Here is a 16,467-nt window from a genome sequence, read left to right as displayed (position 1 = left end):
ATTCTGTAATTTCACTACAGATCCCAGACCTGCACAGGAAGCAAATATCATCACATTTCAGTGGTGATGAGCGTTTTAGTCTCCAGCTAAGACTTGGTCATTTTCACTAGTTTTAAGTTAAAGAAGTCCAGTTTGACACCAGGACCGTCTTTTTTGGGTTCTGTGAATTTTCCTCCTGTCTCGAGGTATTTGAGAGTAAGAACATGCAGATCTGAACCACCTATCTAGGTTCCTAAAGTCATTCACGTCTCATCTGAAAGGCGTCTTCAGTCCTACCAACTGATGGGACGTCCCTGGCCTCAAGTGGCTCCCATCAGTTTGTCATGTGTTCGTCACCAACATCCCAGTTGGGATTTTACTGTGTCAGTTAAAGCTGACATCAGCGTGGAAATAAAACGTGTCTGGGAACAACTGCAGAGTAGGCGGAGTTTTTTTTCACAAAGGACACAGCATCTCCTCATCAACAGCCAATCACAAGTACTTCCTGTTTCCATGTGTCTAATATATGCTTTGAATTATGAGTTGTACTTCACTGCTCTGTGTTCAGCGAGATTTAAGTCCACAGATATGTGACTTGAATCTTTAAGCGCCTGATAATAAAATAGTGCTAGGTTGTCTCGTGTGCGTCTCTCAGTAGAGCACAGTTGTCACTTTGAAGGTAGATGTGAGATATATGTGGTCAGGGAGCCCCGTCAGCTGTTAGAAACATGCGTTTCAGATGAGAGCTCTTCAACAACTAACAAACAAGTCCCATCTCCTCAAGCCCTTAGACTACCACGGCCTAGATGGGAATGTAGACAATCTGAATGATATTGTGTGCCAGTGTGGTGCTGCTTATTGTGGTTGCACCAGCACAACCTTTGCTCAGTGCTTCTACCCGCTGTAGGTTTGGCCCCTTGGCTCGGGGACAACATGTAGGAAAACACTGTCCCGTTTTGGTACATGCTCAGTACCATTGGCCTGGATTTACAAAGACACACATGTACACACTGAAGCTCTGACATTTGAAAAGGACTTTTTAGCCCTCCTACCTGACGTTTTCCCTTCTTTCTAGCTCTGTCAGATGAAGCGGGATATTTCTTCTTCAATGGGAACACTGTGTTTGACAATCCTCAGAATTTCCACGTGGCAGGAACAGTGTTCAAGTACCGACGTCCAAGCGTCGTGTTGTCTGATGGGTTGGAATACATCATTGCCCAGGGACCCACTCTGCAGGGTCTTAATGTTATGGTAGTACAGGAACACACACACACACACACACACACACACACACACACGTGTTTGTTAGTTTGACTGTAACAAGGCTGCGTGTCATTTCAGTACTACAACTTGAATGGGAAACTCCCCCACATCACCTACGAGTATACCATCCCACTCAAGTCTCAAGCAGCTGCCGCGGCCTCACGCCACTCCAATCTTAACCTCACCTATAATGACGTAAACGTGGATGTCAGAGGGGATCAGAGTATCTCGATGAACCACAGCAGAGGGTCAGCATCTGTCCATCACGACCTGCACGACCACCCAGATGTCCAGCTGCAGGAAGAAGAGGAGGAGGAAGTGGTGTGGGAGATCCAGACCGCCAGACCAGCACCAGTGGACATTATGGTCTACAGACCAGCTGACGTCATCACTCGTGTGTTTAGTCACAATGATGTGGAGGAACAGGGACCTCCAGCACCATCTGGCTACAGTAAGTTTCATCTTACTTGTATTATTAAAGATGTTCTGAGTCGTGCCAGAGGTTCAATCAGGAGACAACAACAGCTTTAGTGATCCTTTAATCTTCCGTGATATTGGTGCTTTCTAACCACATGATTTCTGCCACTGTCTTTCTTTTCTCTGGTCATGAAGAAAGCTCTTCCAACTCTTCCAACGAGCACTCGGCTGAAGATGACAACACGCTAATGCTCACCTTCCCAGGTAGAAAAGACAAATCCAGTTGTTTCCCAAATGTTTTCACTTCAGACATCTTCCTTGTGTACAGTAAGGCGGTGGTTCCCAAACTTGCTTTGCTAGGCCCCCGTTGTCTTACAAGAACCCCGCCCACACACACACGTGCACACACGCCCATATTTTGTTTCAAACTCCACTGCAGTTTATAAATTGTAAACAATGAAAGAAATAAAAGGTTACAGGTTGCAATTAAATAAACCGCTACCTCCTTTTAAAAAAAGAAAAACAAACCATCTTTAATTATTTTACGTATAGTTGTTTGTGTTGTTTTTTAGGTTTTTACTGTGTAATAATATTCAACATTTTTCAAAAAAATGTCTGTGCAGAGTGTTTAAAACATGAACGACTGTGGGATACTGTTTGTCCGTGATTTGAACCGGGGGAACAAACTGTGTCGGTGTCACTGACCAAACGTCTTCCCCCTGCGTGGCGAGCATTCACTGGGCACGGAGCGAGGATCCAGTTATTCCGCCTCCGTTACAGATATTAGACGTGGAAGGAGCGAGTGTTGTTACATTACCATTCAGTTTGAGGGTTACACCAGAAAATTTATATTTATTGTTCTCACGTGGTAACAGACAGGATTATTTTAACAAACATTTTGCTTGGTAATTATTTTTATCCTCCTGTAACTTTACTGTATAAAGAGCTAAAACCTCCAAAGTTTCAGGAGTAGTTAGTCGTTTTAAGAAGTGTTTGTGAACTAAAAATCAAGAATGTGGGATCCTGTTTGTCCGTGATTTGGAGAGCCCAGCGCTGCTCCCGACGCAGGGAAACAGATCCTGGTGGGGAGACCTGCCTTGGAACGACAGCTGTTGTGCAGGTGAAGCCAAAAACATGATATCCTTCATCAATATGTTCTAGTCTTTGGCTTGGAAGGAAGTTGGTTTGGAAGAATATTTGGTAAATGGACTGGTTCATATATAGCGCTCTTCTACTCTATCTGAGCACTCAAAGTGCTTTATACAAGTATGGGTGGGTGAGTGAATACTTTGGACAATACAGGGTGTGAACGCGGAATAATACAGTCTGATGTTGATCAGCTATGTGTGTGACTGGGAGCAGCTTCATTTTTCAGACAATGATCCTGAACAGAGATGCTTCTACTGCCAATAAAGGAACCTGGAGAACTCCTCCTGAAGGCTGCTTAAACTTCAGAGTTCATGGTGTGAATAAGACCTGTGGTCACACCAAAGCTCACTGGACTCACGCACCAGTGTTGGGCCAATATACTACAACCACAGTTCCAGTGAAGTTGGGATGTTGTGTAACACAACACAGATGTTCACAAAGTGGTGAACCTCGCCCCAGCCTTTAAAACGACTGAGCCGTTTGGGGATGCTCATGACAAACACCTGTTTCCCACTAACCTGTTCACCAACTTTCCCAGTCTTTTGCTGTCCCTGTAGCCGTTTCCCATTTTTCTAGCAAATTGTAAGGAAGTGAGGGAAAGCGCAAGAACAGGACTGTAGAGTTTGACTTTGATTATATACAAGTTATGAAAAAGACACCTAATAATATGAAGATTAGAAAATAAAAAATGAAACCTTAACCTTGAAAGTAATTTTAAAAATCATTTGTTGTTCACAGGTGATCAGAGGGTTCATCCTGCAGCAGAAGATGCTCCCCACCTGCTGCTGGAGGAGACAAACACTCACTCAGCCACACACACACCCACTGAGCAGCAGTCAGTTGCTGCTGCAGACACAGACACAAGCTCACAAATGCACAGGGACGTTGTCACAGTCATGGACTCTGTGGCCTCAGAAACAGTCAGTGGTCCTCACACCGCCATCCTGGTAGAGCTGCAGCAGGTGTCAGAGGTCCAGGCAGCCGACACGGAGAGGTACGATGAAGCATCTCATGATCCTCAGAGCTTATTCTGCATTTGTACTGTAATCATAACAAGAACTGCTTCACATACAGTCCTTCATCTCATCACCACACTGGGTTCAGATGTGTGCAGACTGGTCTGGGCTTTAACACGTGATCCTCAGGTTCAGTGAAGTCATTGTGACATTGGTGGGTTTCATGAATCTGCCTCCTGTCTGTGTTTCTGCTTCCTTCTAGCAACAACTTTGATGTGGAGCCACATATTAGTCTGGGAGACCTGTATAGCTGGAAGGTGTCTGCTTATGCTCCATGCAGTTCCACCTGTACAACAGGTAAACACAAAGCTGTCACCTGATACTGTTAGAGCCAAACCAGATATTTGTGTGATTGGCTGCTGCTGCAAATCAGCACAGATTCAAGCACAGTGTAAAAGTGATTGTTCTACATTTAACTGAAGGTGATCATAGTGACACTGTACTCGCTATCCCTGAGGGACTGATGAACTCCTGATGCAGGTCTAGACTTGGTGATGCGATGTTACAGTACTGCTCTGACACTGGACAAACCGTATTATGTTGTAACTTTGTAACTAAAAATATGATTTTGACTAACACTCCTTGTTTAATAATCCATACTGAAGAAGTGAATTTGTCAACAACAGTTGCAGTGGAAACGTTTCATTGTGTTTGACGCTTCGTGCTCTTCCTGACTGAATCAGGCTGAAATGGTATGAACAGGCCGGGGGGCCAAAAACCTGCATTTTCAGTGTTGCCACATAATCGTGTCAGTCACAGCTGCACTCAGGATGGAGAGTACAATGTGATGGTAAAAATGGCTCACAGTGATGCTCTGGCTTTGTGCTGGGAGACTGCTGCAAACTGAGACCCAGCCTAAACGTGATCGACCTGTTTAGGTGAGCTTGAAAGAAGAGCTGATGTCTGCTTTGTGTAGTGTTGCAGTCTGTGGTGAAATCATACGATGCACAGAGCAGGAGAGCAGCACAGAACTACCAGAGCAATCTAAAAATGGCTCTGAACACCATCTGTCCATGAAGCCAGATAACACACACCAATGAGTTAAACTGCAGGAATGTCTTAAAGACATAAAGACCTGGATGGCCGCTAACTTTCTGCTTCTTAATTCAGATCAAACTGAGGTTATTGTACTCGGCCCTGAAAAGCTTAGAAATATGGTATCTAAGCAGATTCTTACTCTGGATGGCATTACCTTGGCCTCCAGTAACGCTGTGAGGAACCTTGGAGTCATTTTTGACCAGGACATGGAGGATGTTCATCTCTGTGAGCACTGTGTGGTGGGGTGGCTGTAGCTCAGCAGGTGGAGCAGGGTCTTGCATGAATGTGTGTGAATATTAGATAATTAGCACTTACACAGAAGAACCATAGAAAAATCATAAATGAATGGGTGCACGAGGCAAGTTGTAAAAGTGCTCAGAGGAGAGAAGTTCTGAGATGTACTGTGTTCCCAGGTATCACCAGCACATATGCCCTGTGCGTCCGGTATGATGGCACTGAAGTTGACGACCGTTATTGTGACTCTCTGACCCGACCGGAGCCCACACAAGAGTTCTGCATTGGAAAGCAATGTCCTCCACGGTACTGTTTCACCTCAGACTCACTGCAAAATCCACACCACGTTTAACACAGTTTTATGTGTGAATGGAAATGCTGGTTAACTGGAGAAACCAATCATGTTCAGTCAGGACCTCTGAGGTGGAGCAGGGTTAGAAGCAGCTTTGATCGTAGCACACGTTTCCCAGGTGAACAGTACTGATGCTGGCTGACTCTGAGATCTGCAGGGATGGATCTCCATGTCATGGCTGAACTAACACTATGCCTGATTTCAGATGATGCTGACATACTCTGAAGTCAGATGCTACTTTTAGGACCTGGAGACTTGGAGTTCACACTGGGACGAACCAAACGTGCCATTTTTATCAAATAAATCAATAAATAAACTGTTAAAAACTGACCTTTGCATCTACAGTGGGGCAAAAAAGTATTTAGTCAGCCACCGATTGTGCAAGTTCCCCCACTTAAAATGATGACAGAGGTCAGTAATTTGCACCAGAGGTACACTTCAACTGTGAGAGACAGAATGTGAAAAAAAAAATCCATGAATCCACATGGTAGGATTTGTAAAGAATTTATTCGTAAATCAGGGTGGAAAATAAGTATTTGGTCACCTCAAACAAGGAAAATCTCTGGCTCTCACAGACCTGTAACGTCTTCTGTAAGAAGCTTTTCTGTCCCCCACTCGTTACCTGTATGAATGGCACCTGTTTGAACTCATCATCTGTATAAAAGACACCTGTCCACAGCCTCAAACAGTCAGACTCCAAACTCCGCCATGGCCAAGACCAAAGAGCTTTCGAAGGACACCAGGAAAAGTATTGTAGACCTGCACCAGACTGGGAAGAGTGAATCTACAATAGGCAAGCAGCTTGGTGTGAAAAAATCAACTGTGGGAGCAATCATCAGAAAATGATGAGACAAGATGGCGCCGAGTATGGCAGCCTCGTCGCGAGCTCCCCCAAGCAACGGCTTTTTTCTGTGTTTAATTTTACTTTTCCTTTATTTTTTCACGAGCAGCACTTGTCTCCTTGTGTACGACCGACAAACCTTACTGGACATAAAAGACGGTCTTTCTTATAACTTTCCGGAGTTCAAGTTTTGCAACACGGACGCTCCGTTTGCAGACCCCCCATTCATCTCACCTGAGACGCCTTTGTTCTCTGGCCCTGGAGGCCGCAAACGCCGACGCAGAGGGAGAAGACCTGGCGTTCTGGTTCGACTGAGACGGCGCACTTACAGACCACCGTTACCCAGTTTATTACTGGCTAATGTGCAGTCTCTGGAGAACAAGCTGTGCGAGCTTCGGGCACGGATCTCATTCCAGCGAGAGATGCGGGACTGCTGCGTGATCTGCCTCACAGAAACCTGGCTATCGGACAAAGTACCGGACTCCGCAATACAACTGCCCGGGTTCTCTGTGCACCGCGCGGACAGGTCACAGGATCTTACTGGGAAAAGCAGAGGCGGTGGTGTGTGTTTCATGATCAACAACAGCTGGTGTGATTATGCGAACGTGCACCCGGTCAAATCCTTCTGCTCACCGGACCTGGAGTACCTGATGATTAAGTGCCGGCCATTCTGGCTACCGAGGGAATTTACAGCAGTGATTATTACGGCTGTTTACATACCCCCACAAGCCGACACTGACCGTGCACTCAGGGAACTGTACAGCGCGATCAGCAGCGAGGAAACCGCACACCCAGAGGCAGCGTTTATCACAGCCGGAGACTTTAATAAGGGAAACCTGAAGAAAGCCTCACCAAAACTCCATCAACACATCCTTTTCAACACACGTGGAAACCGGCAACTCGACCACTGTTACACCTCTTTCCGGGATGCGTACAAAACCCTCCCCCGCGCCCCATTCGGCCAATCAGATCACTGCTCCATCCTGCTCCTGCCCGCCTACAGGCAGAAGCTGAAACAGGAAGCTCCAACCCGGAGGGCGGTGCACTGTTGGACAGACCAATCGGAGTCTGCGCTGCGGGACTGTTTTGATCACGCGGACTGGGAAATGTTTCACGTGGCCGCCAGAGACATTGATGAATACACAGACTCAGTCTGTGGATTTATCAGGAAATGCGTGGAAGATGTCGTCCCATCCAGAACAGTTAAATCCTTCCCAAATCAAAAACCCTGGATTAACGGAGATGTTCGCGCGGCACTGGCGGCACGGAACACCGCCTTTGCCTCCGCGAACACGCACATTACCAACTCCGGAAGACGATCAAAGCAGCCAAACGTGAGTACAGGGACAGGGTGGAGCAACAGTTTGACAACCCTCGGAGTATGTGGCAGGGACTAAACACGATCACAGACTTTAGAGGGAAAACCAGCACACCGCAGACCACGGCCTCTCTGTGTGAGGATCTAAACGTATTCTACGCTAGATTCGACGCAGCGAACACCATGAGACCGGACAGTGTGCGCACCGCGGATGACGTCAGTGCGCACACTGTGTCTGAGGAGGATGTGCGGAAGTGCTTCAGGAAGGTGAACGCACGCAAAGCTACTGGTCCGGACGGGATTCCCGGCCGCGTCCTCAAGTCATGCGCGGCTCAGCTGGCTGGAGTGTTCACACACATCTTCAACCTTTCCCTCTCTCTGTCTGTAGTCCCAGCCTGCTTCAAAATGGCCACCATCGTCCCTGTACCCAAATCCTCCACCATCTCCTCATTGAACAACTGGCGACCTGTAGCCCTGACCCCCATCGTAAGCAAATGCTTCGAGAAGCTGGTCTGGGACTTCATCTGCTCTGCACTACCCGACTCACTGGTCCCTCTACAGTTCGCATACCGCCACAACAGGTCCACTGATGATGCCATAGCCCTGACACTACACACTGCCCTGTCACACCTGGAGAAGAGAGACACGTATGTGAGAATGCTGTTTGTAGATTACAGCTCAGCATTCAATACCATCGTTCCCTCGAAGCTGGACAGGAAACTGCAGGATCTAGGACTGAGCAGCTCCCTCTGCAGCTGGATCCTTAGCTTCCTGTCTGACAGACGCCAGGTGGTCAGACTGGGCAGCATCACCTCATCCCCCATCACACTGAACACTGGTGCTCCACAGGGGTGTGTACTGAGCCCTCTCCTATACTCACTCTACACCTACGACTGCACAGCCACTAACAACTCCAACATCATTGTGAAGTTTGCAGACGACACTACAGTGGTGGGTCTTATCACCAACGGTGATGAGACAGCTTACAGGGAGGAGGTCAGCGCCCTGACCCACTGGTGTCAAGACAACCATCTCACCCTCAACGTCGCAAAGACAAAGGAGTTGATAGTGGACTTCCGGAGGTGCAGAGAAGTACACACCCCCATCACCATCAACGGCGCTGCTGTGGAGAGAGTGAGCAGCTTCCGGTTCCTTGGTGTACATCTGGCTGAGGATCTTACGTGGTCAGTACACACAAACAAAACAGTGAAGAAGGCGCAGCAGCGCCTCTTCTTTCTCAGGAGACTGAAAAGATTCGGCATGAGCCCCCGCATCCTCAGGACCTTCTATCACTGTGCCATTGAGAGCATCCTCACTGGATGCATCACCACCTGGTATGGCAACAGCACCGCCTACAACTGCAAAGCTCTCCAGCGAGTAGTGCGGTGCTCTGAACGGATAATTGGAGGTGAGCTTCCCTCCCTCCAAGACATCTACAGGAAGCGCTGCCTGAGGAAAGCGGGGAGGATCATCAAGGACTCCAGTCACCCCAGCCATAAACTGTTCAGACTACTTCCATCAGGAAGGAGGTTCTGCAGCATCCGGTCCTGTACCAGCAGACTGAGAGACAGCTTTTTCCATCAGGCCATCAGACTGCTGAACACGTCATAGACACCTCAGCTTCACTACTGGAACTTCAACATTATGCACTCCATACTGTACAGTAATGCCACTGTTTTGCACATGTCTCACTCTGTATATTTTATTTATTGTTTACTCTATTTAATTTGTAAAATATGTGTACACACACACACACACACACACACACACACACACACACACACACACACACACGTAGGAAAATATTTAGTATACACATCCAGAAATGCATACACTATTATATATTGTACATATATTTATTAGTTTCAGGTTGGCCATTCTTGTATTTTGCTCGTTTGTGTTGTTGTGTTTGCACATCTCTGTTGCTTGTGGGGCTCGCACACAAGAATTTCACTCGCATGTGCTGTGCCAGTGTGCCTGCACATGTGATGTGACAATAAAAGTGATTTGATTTGATTTGATTTGAAAATGGAAGACATACAAGACCACTGATAATCTCCCTCGATCTGGGGCTCCACGCAAGATCTCATCCCGTGGGGTCAAAATGATCATGAGAACGGTGAGCAAAGATCCCAGAACCACACGGGGGGACCTGGTGAATGACCTGCAGAGAGCTGGGACCAAAGTAACAAAGGTCACCATCAGTAACACACTACAACGGCAGGGAATCAAATCCCGCAGTGCCAGACGTGTTCAGCTGCTGAAGCCAGTGCATGTCCAGGCCCGTCTGAAGTTTGCCAGAGAGCACATGGATGATACAGCAGAGGATTGGGAGAATGTCATGTGGTCAGATGAAACCAAAGTAGAACTTTTTGGTATAAACTCAACTCGTCGTGTTTGGAGGAAGAAGAATACTGAGTTGCATCCCAAGAACACCATACCTACTGTGAAGCATGGGGGTGGAAACATCATGCTATGGGGCTGTTTTTCTGCCAAGGGGACAGGACGACTGATCCGTGTTAAGGACAGAATGAATGGGGCCATGTATCGTGAGATTTTGAGCCAAAACCTCCTTCCATCAGTGAGAACTTTGAAGATGAAACAAGGCTGGGTCTTCCAACATGACAATGATCCAAAACACACCGCCCGGGCAACAAAGGAGTGGCTCCGTAAGAAGCATTTGAAAATCCTGGAGTGGCCTAGCCAGTCTCCAGACCTCAACCCCATAGAAAATCTGTGGCAGGAGGTGAAAGTCCGTGTTGCTCGGCGACAGCCCCAAAACATCACTGCTCTCGAGAAGATCTGCATGGAGGAATGGGCCAAAATACCAGCTACTGTGTGTGCAAACCTGGTAAAGACCTATAGTAAACGTTTGAGCTCTGTTATTGCCAACAAAGGTTATGTTACAAAGTATTGAGTTGTATTTTTGTTATTGACCAAATACTTATTTTCCACCCTGATTTACGAATAAATTCTTTACAAATCCTACCATGTGGATTCATGGATTTTTCTTTCACATTCTGTCTCTCACAGTTGAAGTGTACCTCTGGTGCAAATTACTGACCTCTGTCATCATTTTAGGTGGGGGAACTTGCACAATCGGTGGCTGACTAAATACTTTTTTGCCCCACTGTATAACTGTATCTATAAATTTACAGCATCACCCAGATTTCCTACAAACATCTGGCCTAATTGTGTTACTGCATTAGCTGCTAAATATCTGTGGATTTCTTTTTATTCTCAATAATCTGGAGCTGATTTATCAGACCTCATGTTTTACTGCCTATTTATAATATTATTATAAATATTTTAGTTAAAAATGTTATCGTATGCATATACAGTGGAACCCCGACTTACGAAATTAATTCGTTCCCGAGGGTCTTTCGTAAGTCGAAGCAGCCATCGCGCCTTTTGAGTGAACGGTAGGCTATAGGCTAGTTGCTAACGGCAACAACAATACGTCGTTCAAGTGGAACAGCGAAGCGCAAGTACGAAAACCAAGGGGGTTGTCACATGATTCGGAAGGCATCGTGGGCATTGTAGGCATTCTGGGCTCAGCCAATCAGAGCCAGCGGATTTCGTTACACGGGCATTTTGCCTCAACACGGGCAGAAATATTGCCGTTAAGTGCCTTCGTAACTTGAATTTCTCGTTAAATGGGGTCTTCGTAAGTCGGGGTTCCACTGTAGTTGAATGTTTTTGACAAACGTTGGAAATGATTCCAGGACTGTAAGAGTGAATATTTGGGGATAGCTTTGATTTACTGCCATAGTTTGGGTTACACCTGAAGCCGTCTGCATAATGCATCACACGGGGTCACCACCGTGGATGGATGCCCCACCAGGGAATTAAACAGAAGTCCAGCACAAATCCAGGAGAGTGATTCATTACATGTGTGGAGATGTTTTACGGACCTGTGATAACTACTCCACTTTGTTCTCAGATGGGAGACGAGTGGTTGGAGCGCGTGCTCTCGGACGTGTGGCGAGGGCGTGCAGTATCGTATCGTGCGTTGCTGGAAGATGCTGTCTCCTGGGTTCGACTCCTCTGTCTACGATTCGCTCTGTCTGTCACATGATCTCCACAAACCAGCCAATAGGAAGGTGTGCCACGGCCAAAGCTGCGGACCCCAGTGGGAGGTGTCGGAGTGGTCGGAGGTTTGTGCTACAGCAGCGTCTAACTTTCATAACAACCAGTTCTCGTTTAATGTTGGTTCACTGCAAACTTCTTACATGTTCTTACGTGTTACCAAGTGTGGAGCAGGGAAATTATTTTACTGCTATTGTTAAATAATCATCATTATTACCATTGCATTAATAATATAATCTGGAGTTTATATTGCATTCAGGGGTTGAACAGTGTGTCTTTCAGAAAGGCTAAAAGTCACAGGCTGACAGGAAACAGGCTTGCAGAGAGTTTGCAGAAGCAGGAAGTTATTTTGAGCAGCAGGCTAAGACGAGGCTTTAACAATGTAACAGATAGCTTTAAGATGGCCTTAAGATGTTTATGATGATGTTAATTTTGTATTTCAGATGCAGTTATAACTATTGTGTACACAATGCATATCTGTGCTTATTTGAGTTGATGTTCAGGTTCTTTAAAGGTCTTAAGCTTCACTGACGTGACTGTTCAGGTGATACATGCTGAGGGAAAACTAGAACATAGAAGGAATTGCAATACATGCTTACAAAACACTTATATATCAGGTCATTTCATATTAAGGTTTAAGTAGAGGTTCTTGGTTAAAACATTTATTTAGTAGAAGACATACACATAGTCTCAGTGAGCCTCTGGTCTAGTGAAAGGTCAGAAGTGCAACAGGTGAATTGAGAAAGAGCATTTGAGGACGAGACACAGACAGTTAGTAGGTGAAGAGGTGACACAAAGAGCATGTGGGGTCAACACACACACACACATGAGTTAGATTTATTTAGAGGAGAGATTAGTCATGTCTCGGCAAGAAAGAGGAACAATTCACTTTAAGACAAGAACGGAAAGTACCAGCCATGAAAATAGAAGATGATCTTCTGGGTTAAAAGTCATTGTGGTGTTGATCTGATCTATGTATAAAATGTATCTGTGACGCATGAAGGGGCGTCAGTAAACAAGCCCTGACGGTATAAAATCTGTGTATGCTTTGAGGAAGTCGGAGATCACTTGCTGTCGGTGTACAGAGTGTTCTTCCCACACGTGTGTAGTCATTAAAATCATTGTTTGACCAAGATCCTCTGGACCAAGGGTGGTTTGTACTCTCCTTCCTCAATTTTGAACCTTAACACAAGCAAGAAGAAACTTTCCATGATTCACCTTTTTGAGATTTTGTCTCCCGTCAGGAGGACACGTGAATATTGTCATGCTTCATCACACCAGCTGTCATTCATCGTTTCTCCCTCCGTGTGTCAGTGCTCAGCACGCTGTGGCTCTCGGGGCATCCGCACTCGAGAGGTTCGTTGCTCTATGGAGAGGAAACTATGTAACGAGACCTCTCGGCCAATAGAGAGCCAGGAATGTGAAGGCCCACCTTGTGACAGACGATGGAGCGTTTCTGATTGGGGACCTGTGAGTTCAGCCCTTTACTGTACCCACCACACACTGACACTGTCAATCACTGTTTCCAAGCCTGAAACTGTAAAGTTTGGTCATTTTGATGACCTGACAGTGTGTCTGTGAGAGGTATCACCAGATACGTCACCATGGTAACAAACCAGTCTCGAGTCACTCGGGTCTTTATCTTTTGATTTTCTTGTCGTTTTTAAAGTTTTCCAGGCTTTATGAGCGTCTGTGGACACTCGCTGCTTTTTCACTCGTTTACTTGAACCTGAATGTTTTTGTTGTTAAGCCACTAAACACTGCTTCATGCCCAACTCTGGGCTGTGTGTGCAGTGTGCAGACAGCTTAGCAAAGAACCACTTTGAAACTGCATATTAAGATTATTCGTTATTAGCACAAAAACACAGAGTTTGCAATGTTTTTTTTATTATTCTACGAAAAATGCCGAAGATAAAAGAGTTTAACAGGTTAAAATAGGTTTTATATAGAGCAACAAAGAACTACACAGAGCATTTGAAGCCTTTGGGCCTTCAGTCGATCCATCTCTTTGCTTCAGCCTCTCCTGAAATGGTCCCAGTGGAACGGCGGCTGTCAGTTACTGGGCTGAAAACCAGTGGATTACAGTGGGATAAACAGCAGATTAATCTGACTCGATTTTGCAGTGTTGTAGTTTTCAGAGGTGGAGGTTATGAGCAGCTTTTGTGCAGCGTGTAAATGTATTTTGCATGAAAATGTCTCTGCATTGTGTCAGTGCTCAGGTGAGTGCGGGGAGGGCAGGATGGTGCGTTCTGTGACCTGCCATTCGTCAGGCGGACTTGTGATGTCAGACGGGCAGTGTGACCAGCCGTTACGCCCGTTGGCCATCTATCCCTGCGGTGACAGAGACTGTGCTCCACACTGGGTTGAGCAGGAGTGGCAACAGGTGACTGTGGCACAGTGAAGACATCATATTTTAACGCTATATAAGGATCGTGCACTCTTTAGTTTTGCGTCTGTGTTTCAGTGTAACGCTACCTGTGGCCGCGGCGTGCAACAACGTCAGGTGGTGTGTGCTGGCCTGGAAGGAGGAGTGTTCAAAGAGTTTCCAGACAGCAGCTGTAACCAAACCAACAAACCGCAGATGAGCTCATCCTGCTTCCAGAGACCCTGCTCCAAGTGGTTCACCACATCCTGGTCTCAGGTAGCGACGCCTGTCATCAGCCACCCAGCACACAATCACAGCCGTCTCACATTTTTCAAACTTTCCTCAACAAACTACAATTGGCAAGTTTGACCTCTTGTTCACTCAGTGCAGCAAGACCTGTGGGCGTGGCGTCCAGGTTCGAGAGGTCAAGTGTTACCAAGGGGAGGAGCTGGTAACGAGGGGTCACAGCTGCGACTCTGCCCTCAAGCCAGAAACCAAGCAGAGCTGTGAAATCCAGAGCTGTCCGACAGAAGCACCAGGTATAAAAACTCCAAGAGCAGACGATGCCGCCGTGAGACGATGACTTTCTAACAGGAGCTTTGTTATGTGTGCGTTTATCCTGCAGCATCACAAGGAGCAGACTTCTGCCAGGACAAAGCAACAGCCAACTGCGCCCTGGTTCTCAAGGTGAAGCTGTGTTCCCACTGGTACTACAGGAAAGCCTGCTGCCAGTCCTGTAAGGCACCCAGACCCTGAAGCCTTCGCTGTAACCTCTCACCTCAGCATCAGCCACTGTTACCAAAGGTCACGCTTTTATTGGTGCTACACAAAGCTCGCTGCTCGCCGCAGTACATCAACATAACCTGATTACTTTTATCCAATCATTGATGTCAAAGGTCAACTTATGGTCACTGTATGATTCTCTCCTTATCATTGTGGGAAGTATACCAGTACGAGGTCTTCTCCCAGCATCCTTTCTGAACTATATCACTGACTGTGGTACTAGTTTAGTCACAACCTCCAACTCAGACAATGTGAAGATAGACTAGCTTTAGGGGGCGGAGCTGGGTGATGAGGAGGAAACAGTTCTTTCTGTGTTCATCGCTCCAGATAACAAATGTGTCATTTCTACGGTGCTAAAGAAGCTGTATGTAAACACGTCAGAGCCTAAAGCGACGGTCGTCACTGTGGCAGCAGACTGAGACAGGCGGGGAAACTCGGCCCTGTCCTTAATGTACACAAACGGGGAGTTTGGGCAGGTTGTCCTCCTGCTGCCAGCATGGAACGCAGCTCCTCGTCCTCCCCGCACAGCACGGCTACCGTAATGTCACCTGTCGTGTCCATACCGCCGCTTACGTCTTCAAATCGAACTGCATTTGAACAATATTTTCAGCCCTTCAAATGGAAACACAGCTGATATTCAAAGTGAACCTGGACACAGCACAGAAAAAAAACAGCTCATTGTGTTTCCATTTAAATGAAAGAATCCAAAGTATTAACTGAGTTTATCTATACAGCATCAAATCATAAAGTCGCCTCACAGTGCTTCACGTTGTATATAACATTGTAACGTGCCTTTTAATGGGATTAATGTGCCTTTGGAACTATTGTCAAGCGACATCTAACTGAAAACTGCGTTTTCACTGCAGCATCTCTAAAGATTGTTTCCTAGCTGGTAGTAATGAGTTGCCGTTGCACAAAATGATCCTTTAGCTTGCAGCCGGGGTCGTCCTCTGTAAATAAGATGGCTCTGGGAAAGCTGGTACAAGTTTACTGGTAAGGAGTCAAGAAACAATTGTGACTTCTGTGGGCTTTTCAACCTGCAGCAGCTGAAGGACAACACGCCAGCCGTGCAAACAGAGCAGCAGGAACACGCTGCTGCCAGTGAAAACTGCCCGGGCCAAACTCTCGTCTGCGTAGTACACTGTTTGTTTACCTGATGTTACACTGCCTCAGAGCTGCTGCTGCTCTGACTGTTTGTACTGTATCCCACTGAAAGAATTAAAGGTGAGTGTTTGTGTGTTGACCCACTGCTTCTTTGTAGTCGGACTGACCCTTGCATTTAGCGATGCTGTTGGATACCAAGGTGTAGTTGTGAAATAGAAGGAACGAGCTTAAACTTTAGTGGTGTGCAGCTTAAAGGTGGTAATTCAAGCTAGGTTGTATGTGTGTGTGAATAAAAGAAACAGACGTGAAGACGTGATCTGACCCTCTGTGTGGATGTGTGTCACAGTTAATCGTTAGATCAGTTTCACCCTTCATGACCTTCACAATTAACATCAACGTTCTATAGGTGAAATCTCAGGGCCCAGCCTCCTCTGCTCCACTGCTGCAGCCGAGCCCCCCACAGAGCCCTTTTTGTGCATTAACATTATCCATGATTGTGGTTGGAAAGGTAGATAGTTA

The 16,467-nt window shown here is 46.4% G+C and overlaps 1 protein-coding gene across 1 annotated transcript in view; it reads left to right on the top strand.

The window, feature by feature from the left end:
• The window catches only part of LOC146688588 (ADAMTS-like protein 2), a 46,367-nt gene extending 30,134 nt beyond the window's left edge, over positions 1–16,233 (top strand). Inside the window, exons 9-20 of the mRNA XM_085439066.1 lie at positions 1,055–1,230; positions 1,321–1,693; positions 1,855–1,923; positions 3,547–3,802; positions 4,027–4,121; positions 5,276–5,402; positions 11,551–11,764; positions 13,011–13,166; positions 13,909–14,079; positions 14,161–14,337; positions 14,447–14,600; positions 14,687–16,233. Of these exons, the coding sequence (XP_085295192.1) occupies positions 1,055–1,230; positions 1,321–1,693; positions 1,855–1,923; positions 3,547–3,802; positions 4,027–4,121; positions 5,276–5,402; positions 11,551–11,764; positions 13,011–13,166; positions 13,909–14,079; positions 14,161–14,337; positions 14,447–14,600; positions 14,687–14,817 (2,099 nt within the window). The 3' untranslated portion in view covers positions 14,818–16,233. The remainder of the gene's footprint in view (positions 1–1,054; positions 1,231–1,320; positions 1,694–1,854; positions 1,924–3,546; positions 3,803–4,026; positions 4,122–5,275; positions 5,403–11,550; positions 11,765–13,010; positions 13,167–13,908; positions 14,080–14,160; positions 14,338–14,446; positions 14,601–14,686) is intronic.
• Positions 16,234–16,467: the final 234 nt, after the last annotated feature.

This window comes from Copadichromis virginalis, linkage group LG18, assembly GCF_057382275.1.
Source record: "Copadichromis virginalis isolate Kocher_CV1m ecotype Utaka linkage group LG18, C_Virginalis_male_GT1.1, whole genome shotgun sequence".
In the NCBI taxonomy this organism is placed as follows: Eukaryota; Metazoa; Chordata; class Actinopteri; order Cichliformes; family Cichlidae; genus Copadichromis; species Copadichromis virginalis.
Note: the sequence above shows the minus strand (reverse complement) of the source record. Positions and strands in the feature narration are given on the sequence as shown.